Genomic DNA, 10,653 nt, shown 5'->3' with positions numbered 1-10,653 from the left:
ATGACCGCCCGCCGATGACAGCGGGGTATGAGGAGTTGTGATCGGGGCTCCCTGGTGTGTGCGTCCCTCTCGACCCGATACAAGTGGTTCTGGCGCAACTCAAAGTGTGGCCACCGGGCAGCTTGCCCGGGATCGAGGCTAGTCCCATCCACGGCGGTGAGCTGTTCATATGCCTCGCTGAGGGTGGGGTCAGCTCTTTGGTCCCGGCAGAAGTCCGTGGGGGCCGAGGGATCCCTGGCCTCGCCCAGGGAAGCATCATCCCCGTCCTCGGCGGTGGGGTCCCCCGGGGGGTCCAGCTCATCCTCTTCCATTTCTGGGGGCCCCCGCTCATCGTCCTTCCCTTCTGGGGCCTCTCCTTCCACGGCTGGTACGGGACCCAGGCCGCCTCCGGCATGTCGGCGTAGGATGGCCGGAAACCCGGGACAGTCCCGGCCCAGGATCACTGGATACGCCAGACTCGGTGCGAGACCTACCATCATCCGTCGGGTCTCCCCGTCGATTGTCAGTTGGGCCCAGGCGCTGGGGTATGGCCGTACGTCGCCGTGGATACATTGTAAGCGAATTTCCCCCAGGCGTGCAGCCGCCGGGGGACCTAAGTGGTTGCGGATTAATGTCTGTCCGCAACCGGAGTCGAGGAGGGCCACGGTCGGGTACCCCTCAACCAGCACAGGCACCGTAATCTTGGCGGGCTGTCGGTGCCGGGCCCGAGCCTCCCCGGAGCAGACTTGACCAAAGGTACACTCCATTCGGGGGCAATCCCTCTGGAGATGTCCCGACTTGCCGCAGGAGAAACAAGGCCCTAGGTCGGGTCGTCTGACTCGGGGCTGGGTCCTGGGGAAGTCCCTTGCGGGGTTCCAGGGCACCTTCCGGGGAGCGGGAGTTGGGGCTTGGGCCGGCCGTGCTGGTGGGGCTGCAGCCCGGGTGGGTATCGCCTTCTTCTCGGGGTTGGGGCGTTCTGGCCCCGATGGGGTTGGTCGGCCTGTCGGGCCCACCGGGGCTTCTGCCGCCAGGAAGTCCTCCATCAGGGTGACAGCGGCAGCCAGTGTTGCCAGTCGATGACGGAGGACCCAGGCCCTTCCTCGTGATGGCAGGATGTGGGTGAACTGTTCGAGGATCACCTGCTCTGCTAGCTCTTCCGACGTTCGACGGTCGGGCTGCAACCACCGCCGGCAGGTCTCCCGCAGTTCCTGGGCCACCATACGAGGCCGGGCCCCCGTGGGGTACGTCAGGCCCCTGAACTGCTGTCGAAACGTCTCCGGGCTCACATCGAGGGCATCCAGGATGGCGGATTTCACCTGCCTATAGTCCTGGGCGGCCTCGGCAGACAGGCCTCGGTAGACTGCCTGAGCCACTCCTGTCAGGTACGGCGCCAGGATGGAGGCCCATTGGTCAGGATTCCACCCCGCGACGGTGGCCACCCGCTCAAAGGTGACCAGGAAGGTCTCCGGGTCATCACCCGGGCCCATCTTGGTCAGTCGGATCGGTGGGTGGGGCCCTGGGCCGCCATTGGTGCCCCCCGACTGGACCCCCTCTCGGGGCCCCCGTTCTGCTGCAAGGTGCTGGAGGCATTTCAGCTGGAACTCCTGCTGCTGCTGAACCAGGTCCTGGATCAGCTGGCGTTGTTGAGTCCCCAGCTGCTCGATGAGCTGCTGCTGCTGCTGAAGCTGGGCGGCCTGCTGCTCCTCTTGCCGTCGTGACTGCGCCACCTGCTGCCGATCCTGGTTCTCGGTCAGAAGGGCGGCGAGGTGGGACAGGTCCGTCTCGGGGGAGGGGGCTCCATCCCCCGCGGCCCCCCGTTCACCGGTGTTGAGGGTCCGCGCCCACATCCTGGGCGAACCCCCCAGTGGTGCTTCCAAGTGTCAGCCGGTTGTGTCGGGGCCCGTCCCTCTCAGGCGCGGCGGGGAGCCAGGGCGCCTCCTTACACACTGCAGTCCGGGTAGGCTTAGCCCCTCGGCAGGTGTTCAGCGGGGTACAGGGTCTGTAAACAAGGTAGAGCCCCGACCCTCTAGCCGGGGTCGGGGCTCTCAAAGTAAATAAGCCCCAGCCCTTGGACAGGGCGGGGCAGTAACAGTTCAAGCTCAGGCCTCTAGCAGGGGCTGAGCAAACACAGTGTCAGCCCGGGCCCTTGGCAGGGCGGGGCAGTAGCAGTTCAAGCTCAGGCCTCTAGCAGGGGCTGAGCAAACACAGTATCAGCCCAGGCCCTTGGCAGGGCGGGCACCAAACACAAGTCTAGTTAGCTCTGGCCCCTGGATCAGGACAGAGCAGCGGCAAAGTCAAAAGGGGGCCCAGCCCTTGGTTCGGGCGGGGCACCAAACACAAGTCTAGTTAGCTCTGGCCCTCTGGATCAGAGCAGAGCAGTGGCAAAGTCAAAAGGGGGCCCAGCCCTTGGTTCGGGCGGGGCACCAAACACAAGTCTAGTTAGCTCTGGCTCTCTGGATCAGGGCAGAGCAGTAGCAATAGGTGGGAAGAGGGGGAGTCTGCCACCCGGTTACGGGTGGCAGGGGGAACGCAGGCCCTCCCACTCCACTGCGTTCCAGCCCGGGGCCCTGGCCACAACACACTGACATGGGTTCGGGCTCTTCAGGAGCCAAACCAGGGTCGGCTATCCCCGGGCCACTTCCAACCTCCCCCTCTCTGGGTACCTGGTCCTTGCCAGCGTCGTCTGGGGGGTCCCAGACCATGGGCTCCTCCGGGTACCGGTCGTGGGGAAGCTCAGGCCACTCCTCGGGGTATCGGGCACACAGCAGATCAGGCCGACGTTCCTCCGGGTACCGGGTCTGAGGCAAGTCCAGCCAGCGCTCCTCTGGGTAGTGGGCGCGGGGCAGGTCCGGCCAGCGTTCCTCTGGATAGTGGGCACGGGGCAGGTCCGGCCAGCGCTCCTCTGGGTAGTGGGCGCGGGGCAGGTCCGGCCAGCACTCCTCTGGATAGTGGGAGCGGGGCAGGTCCGGCCAGCGCTCCTCTGGATAGTGGGCGCGGAGCACGCTGGGCCCGGCGGGAGCCCGGGCACCAGCGTCTGTCCTCTCCGGCAGCCTGCGCCCAACTGAGCGCTGGGGCCGGGCTTTTATACTTCCTGTCCCGCCCCTTGACTTCCGGGGGGCGGGGACAGGCCGTGCTGGCTCCGCCCACTGAGGCACCTGCTCTGGCTCGTCCCTCTCAGGCGCGGCGGGGAGCCAGGGCGCCTCCTTACAGGCATGTATATACCTTGCAACACTGGCTACAAAAGTGCCATGTGCATGTCTGTTCTCACTTTCAGGTGACATTGTAAATAAGAAGCAGACAGCATTATCTCCCCAAAAAGTAAACAAACTGGTTTGTCTTAGCAATTGGCTGCACAAGAAATTGGGTTGAATGGACTTGTATGCTCCAAGGTTTACACTGTTTTGTTTTTGAGTGCAGTTATGTAACAAAAAAAAAATCTGCATTTGTAAGTTGCACTGTCATGATAAAGAGAATGCACTGCAGTACTTTTATGAGGTGAATTGAACAACATTATTTCTTTTATCATTTTTACAGTGCAAACATTTGTAATAAAAATAATATAAAGTCACCACTGTACACTTTGTATTCCATGTTGTAATTAAAATCAATTTATTTGAAAATTTAGAAAAATATCCGAAGTATATAATAAATTTCAATTGGTATTCTATTGTTTAACATTGTGATTAAAGCTGTGATTAATCGCAATTAATTTTTTTAATCGCAATTAATTTTTTTTGAGTAATCACGTTAGTTAACTGCAATTAATCCACAGCCCTATTGTAAATCAGTTCTTACATTTTGAGAAGCATCCTGGTGTCTCCTTACAGGACCTGTGGGTGAAAACCTGGCCCTACTTAAGTCAATGGGAATTTTGCTGTTGGTAGTGTTAATTTACTTCAATTGGACTGTTTGTACAAGTTTGGCTTGTGGGACTTGTTTAGGAATTTTAGTAGATTCCTCAGCTGTTCTATATATGTACTAAGTCTGCATGTTAAATCAGTAACAATACTTTGCACTCATATAGTACTATTCATATACCATGGGCTTCATAAATCTCCTAGAGTATGGCTACACAGCAATTAAACACTTATGGCTGTGTCAGATGACTCGGGCTCATAGGGCTATGGGCAGAAGCCTGATCTCAGGGACCCTACCTCCTCACTGGATCCCAGAGTTCAGGCTCCAGCCTGAGCCTGAACGTCTACACTGCAATTTTATAGCCCTGCAGGCTGAGTCCCGTGAGCCTTAGTCAGCTGACCTGGGCCAGCAGGTGTTATTTGGGTGGTAATTTTCATACACAATTCCTTGTGAGCTATTTGTGTGCTCAAACTAGGAACTGTTCGCTTTTATAGCTGGATGTGAGCCCTCAGGCGTTTGCTGACCAATGCTACATGAGCAGAGACCAAAAGTGACAAAATCAAAAACATTAGCATAAATCAACCATAATGAGTTGTCAGAAAGCTAACCTTTTCCTGACTAAAAATATTCTGCCCATGCAAAATTCTAAACAGTTGCTTTACAAGGTCATGATGTCCACATTTGAAATATGCTCTCAAGTACACATTCACAGCCCATTCCCACCCAGATGGTGCTACTGGATGTTATTTATTTTTTAAATTACTTTTGCTGAATCATGTGCAGCCACTGCCCCCTTCTGGTTTTATTCTCATTTCCGTACACACCAAGTATATGCCCATACAAATGAAAGAGTGACAAAACAAGACTCTTTAGGTAACTCATTCTCTTGCTTAATCAGGTTTAGACAGGTTTTTCATTTATATTTATTTTCACCATCATAAATGTGGATGGAATGCAAATCATTTTTTTAACATGTTATGAGAAACAAATATGTAATTTTACTGCTTAAAATGTTGTTTTCCAATATTCCAGTTAATATTTAGCCTACCCTTAGAAGCATGATTCATATTTAACCAAGTGCTTTCAAAGGGTCAGAGGTGTGTAATGTAAAAATGAATGGGTTTCACAGTTCTAGAACATATCACACAATTAGGCTTCATTTTGGGCTAACCAACATTTATACAATATGTGACAAAATACAGAACAATGCTAATGTATATTGAAGTAACAAATACTGTCAGAATTAGTGTTACAAATTTTCAGATAAAATTCCTACTGAAGTCAGAAGCAGCTATGTCAGAGAAAGAACTGTAGGATCCAGTCCTATGTTTATGTAATTTCGATGTGGTGGACATAAAAAAGTGTTATATGATATTAGAGTTTTTAACAAGGTCAGCAAAAAAATTAATACGAACTTAAGAAAATAATCGTAGATCAAAAGTGTACAATTACATGTTAATGACATTCTTTCCTTAATATATCCGCAATGTTTTCATATGCTGTTTTCTATTGTAAACCAACAATATGTATCTCCATTAGTGAAAATTTATGAAAATATTGTAGACTGGGGGGGGGGGGGAGTGGGAGGTGGAATGCTAGAATCATATTTTAAAGTACTTTATAATAGGAGGAACACAAAGGAGTGGAATTACTGAGAAGTTTAAAGTTTTATCAGAAATTGCTATTTAGCAGTAGACTTCACTTTTATACTTTTGAACTACATATCCTTCTAATCCTTTTATCTTACTAAGCATAGATAAATATAAATGCTAATGGGGACAGTAAAGTTGTTAAATTTGGATGAATATTTTCACAAACATTAGCTCAATAGTATCCTTTGTAAAAAAAATTAAATGAATGCCGACTGTCTTCTTTTGTTTTCGTAGATTTCTCTAAAGCTCGGCACCACTTCTTGTCTAGCTACTCAGGTATTTTTTAATTTGTCTATTCTCACAGTATAAGCCTCTTCCTGCATTTGCAGTTTTTCATTTATCTCAGTCTGTGAAGACAATCAGAAAAAAAAGTGGTTACGATGGAGCTATTTTGTGCTGCACATTGTCTTTGTGGTTTTGACATATTATAGTGCCTTAAGACAGACATTATCCTGCACACACCTTCCTGTTTTTCAGACATTATGGTGTTCCAGCCTGTACTTACGTGATAACACTTTATCATATTATTGTGTACAATCCCAATGTGGTATGTCTGTCATGAACAGGAAGTGATATTGGGACAGCCATTTTTCATATAACCTTAAATTAGGAGATAGGCTAGTTTGTCTGTATTCTCAGATAGATTTCACCACTAACCACCAAATCAGAAAAATTGCTCTGGGGTTTGGTTATTGCAGTGTTTTCTTTTGCTGTAGATATTAGGTCTCCAGTGTAATACATTTTACTGACCCACTACTGGAACTTAGAAAGCATATTGGAAATGAACAATAAAAAACAAGGTTTCTGAGATGTTGCTTGTCTGTCTTGATTATATATATAATAATGAATATATATATTATACATAGGAACTCCAGAATTCTGAAGCATTTCAGTGCTTAAATTTCAATGTAATATTTGCAATGAAGGGATGTGACACATTTTAGCAAATTTGTTGGCAGTGATAATATGTAGCTGTCTGCAATTCTGTTGCCTGTAGAAATCTGGGCACAGTGGATCTAAATCCATGAATATCAGAGGCCTTGGAATTTATGTAACCTTTTCAGTATGCATAGATGTATATGTCCATGGAAACAGATGGTGTTTCATAACAAAAATAGATCAGAAATGGAAAGAACACAAGATAAGATCCTTCCAAGTGTTTTAAGTTTTCTATGAAAGTTTGGAGAGGGTAAAAATATACTTTACTGACTCCATACAAAATAATCATAGATTTAGGGCCAAATTCTCTGTTAACTTCATATTAATTTCAAGAGAGCTATGTAATTTATACCAGTAGAAAAACTGGTCTTTAAAATCTAGTGCTGCATTCCATCCAAGAAAATTTGTAGTAGGTTACCTTTCCAGTTAAACTTCAGGCCTTTAGCCTTAAAATCCCTATATTGCCATACTCCAACATACCAAGCAGTGATGGGCAAATCTCAAAAAATTCTGAAAAGCTTGGATAAAGCACCAAAAAATCTGAATTCTTATTTGAACTTTATCCAGATCTTAGCTGAACTTTACTCAGATCTTATCTTATCTACCTTGTTCACTGTGTTTGGACCACTGTCAAGTATAAACAAACAAGTCCATATCCCATTGACCCATGTCTTCTAGGTACATACTTAATCACTTTCCTGAGGAGAACTGAATCTCCAGGTTAATTCTCTCACTCACAACCTAGCTGCCCTTCTGTTCCCATTCTTACATTCTTCTCTGATAAATGTCTTTAATGAAAATCAGCTGTCCCTGTGGCAGCTCCTGCTTCAGTCCACTACCGTTATCGTCACACCTATTTTGAGCCAGCACTGTGATCTGACACTTAATATATTTCCTTGATTCAACAGCACCAGAGGATGTATTACATCCATTGGAGAAACAATGCAGAGTATAAGATCGTAGTTCAATGTCTAAGGATGTAGTGGAAGGATTTTGATCATGGATCCGACAGAATCTAATGATAAGAGCAACTGGGGGTGGGGTGTGTGTGTGTGTCAAAGAGCAGAGGAATCAGTTGCAGGAGAAGAGTCTGTGGAGGACAGTTACTACAATAAAGAGGATATTATTCTCTGGGTAGGTAACCAGAGCTTGATAGATGGAAAAAAATACATCTCTTACTGGATCCTGCAGTTCTTTTTCATGCAAAACTCTCAATGACTTCACTGGGAGTTTTGCCAAGGTAAGGTCTGCAAGATCAAGAGAAAAATATATATTTAATTTCTTAGAAAAGATGCAGGTTCTATTTGCATGTACAGGCCCAGACTTTTTCACCTATTTCTAATGACAAGTTGAATTGGAATACGGAGTCAAACCTGGAAGGCATTGCACTGGTGTCAATTTTCCAGCTGATGTTTCCCATTCATGCATAATCCATAGAACTACAGTTTAACAATATCAAACTATTTTCAGATAATGTGATATCATTAGTAATGAAGTGTTTCTCATTCAAATATGTATATCACTGTGAGCGAATGTGCACCATATAAGATTATAATGGTATGTTCTGTTCACAACAGCTAATACAGAGTGATAGGTGCAATAAAGACAATAATAATGGATACTGAACAAGGTTTTGGCTGTTTCTCTTCAGTATGTTCAGATGTTTGATGGAGTAGGATGCAATATGAGATGGTCAAATAGTCTGTTCCACTGGGGCAACTCTTATGTTAACTACATACAAAGAAACTAAAGTATAGACTAGGCTTACATATGTTTGTAATACAGAACCTACATAATAATTGAGCATGTGTATAAGTTTCAAAGGCTGCATGTTTCTGAAAATTCATATTGAGCATATTCAGTATGGCACGTGTTCTCTCACTGCATCAGATTCTACACTACTGAAAAGGAATTTTTCCATTGATATGAAAGAGAGCAAGATTTAGCCCATACTTTCTAAATAACACAGCAGTTGTGAAGACGTGTTGTTATGTTACTGAATCTATTTCTGGCTCTTATTACATGTGAGATGACTAATTTGCAAGTTATGTATATCTGTTAAATCACATTCCTACAGCAGATGAATGTGTTGTTTGCCAGCATAGTGTGGGTACAGTTTACAGTCATTAATTAGCTAATTAACTACAGTTAGAATTAGTGAGCATATTTCCAAAATAGTACCTGAAGGCTGCCAATTATTTCAGTTGTGATCTGACCCAATACGGACTTAACGTCTTCAATGGTGAACCCAGCCATAGAATCTATGTCTAAGGATTCTGTTTCTGGTTGGAGCCCTTCTGGATGACATCCTTGATCGATTTCCTAATAAATTAAAAGTAAATGCCACAATAAATGTTTCGGTTTGAACATTCCACTATTATATACAATATCAAAGTGTTGCCAGCCCAAAGGCACAACAACGTGCTGTGCTGGCATGTGAGAGTCTAATTTGGGAAGAGATCTTCAGAGTGTTTTTCACTGTCCAATACAGAGAATGCATACTACTGAGGTATTGTGATTGTTTCCTAAGGAATGGTGGGAGAGGCTGACTGAATACATGACATACATGCTCCCTTCCTGACCAATTAATCCACCAATTGCAACTTTATTCAGTCTTAAAACTGAGTGCACATTATACCCTGGTAGCATAAGATGGACAGAGGAATCAAACTGGTGACTTTCACTGTGCTTCTATGGGAAAAAGTGGGGAGGGTGAGGTGGCTCATAGTAGAACAGATGAAAAAAGAAACCCTTACCTGAGTTTCCACCTCTGATTCTGGGGGTAATGCAATAAATGATGAGTACATATCGTAAGATATACCTTCTTCTAGCGGAGCAGGGAAAAGTGGATCCATTGGTTTGACAAGTTCAACCACATTCTGCTTGGATTAAAAAAACCTGCATTGTAATATTGGATTTAATTCTTGCTCACAGCTTTGTGAAGACTTTTTGAAAGGAAATAAAATGCTTGGCTCACAACAAACATAGTACCTTTTTGTTACCATCCAAGTGCTTGAAATTGGAAAGCCTACTGACAACTATTACAGACCACTGTTTGCTTTCTGACATGGTGTCATAAACAGATAGTTAAGGGTTAATGCCTCTTTAACTTGTAAAGGGTTAAGAAGTTCACCAAACCTAGCTGACACCTGACCAGAGGAACCAATGGGGGAACAAGATGTTTCAAAAGGAAGGAGGGAAGTTTTCCTTTGTTTAGAGTCTCAGTTTCAGCCGCAGTGAAAAAGATCAAGGAATCAGCCTCTTATCAGAGTAGTAAGTTTTAGAAAGGGATAAATAGGTTTATGTTTATTTCCTTTGTAACTTGTCTTGGTACCATTAAGGGAATTATCAAATTTGGGTATTCTTGTGTGTATTAAGATTTTTGCCCAGGGGAACATCCTCTGTGTTTTGAATCTGTTGTCTGTGAAAGTAGCTGGTATGCTAATCTCTCCCATAGAGTTTTCTTTTACCTTTCTTTTCTTTAATTAAAAGTCTTCTTTTTAAATACCTGATTGATTTTTTCCTTGTTTTTAGATCCAAGGGGGGTTGGATCTGGTCCATCAGGAGTTGGTGGGAGAAAGGAGGGGGGATGGTTAATTTCTCCTTGTTTTAAGATCCAAGGGGTTTGGATCTGTGTTCACCAGGAAATTGGTTAAGTCTCTCAAGACTACCCAGGGAAGAAAAGTAGTGCTTAGGGGTAGTGGCAGCGATACCAGATCTAAGCTGGTAATTAAGCTTAGAAGTGTCCAGGCAAGTCCCCACATCTGTACCCTAAAGTTCAGAGTGGGGAAGGAACCTTGACACATGGGCTTCCAGGGGCTCTCATTAAAACTGAACAAGTTATCTGGAAAGAGCTCTTGATTTCCATATGTTCCATAGCACTGCAGTTCCATACCCATCTGGATAATGAAATTTGGAAACTAAAGTGTTGGGCGTATCTTAAAGGTTATTATAAAATATAAAATTGTCACTCCTGAATAAGAATGTTTGTTGTATCTTAGAGTCAAAGGTCCCAGTTCATCACTGCATTATTTTATTAATTTCAAAGGACTTATACTGGGGTTCCACAGTGCCAAGTCAGGCCCCAAGATTATATGATGTACACCTCTACCTCGATATAATGCTGTCCTCTGGAGCCAAAAAATCTTACCGCATTATAGGTGAAACCGTGTTATATCGAACTTGCTTTGATCCACCGGAGTGCGCAGCCCCGCCCCTCCAGAGC

The 10,653-nt window shown here is 45.6% G+C and overlaps 1 protein-coding gene across 4 annotated transcripts in view; it reads right to left on the bottom strand.

Moving 5' to 3' along the window:
- Positions 1-4,589: 4,589 nt before the first annotated feature.
- CABCOCO1 (ciliary associated calcium binding coiled-coil 1) overlaps positions 4,590-10,653 on the bottom strand; it is a 73,838-nt gene continuing 67,774 nt past the window's right edge. For 3 of the 4 annotated variants that reach the window (XM_050958339.1, XM_050958341.1, XM_050958342.1), the window contains exons 6-8: positions 9,185-9,310; positions 8,610-8,750; positions 4,590-5,836 (exon numbers count right to left, since the gene is read on the bottom strand). In XM_050958339.1, coding sequence (XP_050814296.1) covers positions 5,762-5,836; positions 8,610-8,750; positions 9,185-9,310 — 342 coding nt within the window. In that variant the 3' untranslated portion in view covers positions 4,590-5,761. The remainder of the gene's footprint in view (positions 5,837-8,609; positions 8,751-9,184; positions 9,311-10,653) is intronic. The other variant, XM_050958340.1, reaches the window with a different exon arrangement.

Source organism: Gopherus flavomarginatus, chromosome 6, assembly GCF_025201925.1.
Source record: "Gopherus flavomarginatus isolate rGopFla2 chromosome 6, rGopFla2.mat.asm, whole genome shotgun sequence".
NCBI lineage: Eukaryota > Metazoa > Chordata > Testudines > Testudinidae > Gopherus > Gopherus flavomarginatus.
This window is presented reverse-complemented; position numbering and strand designations above follow the sequence as displayed.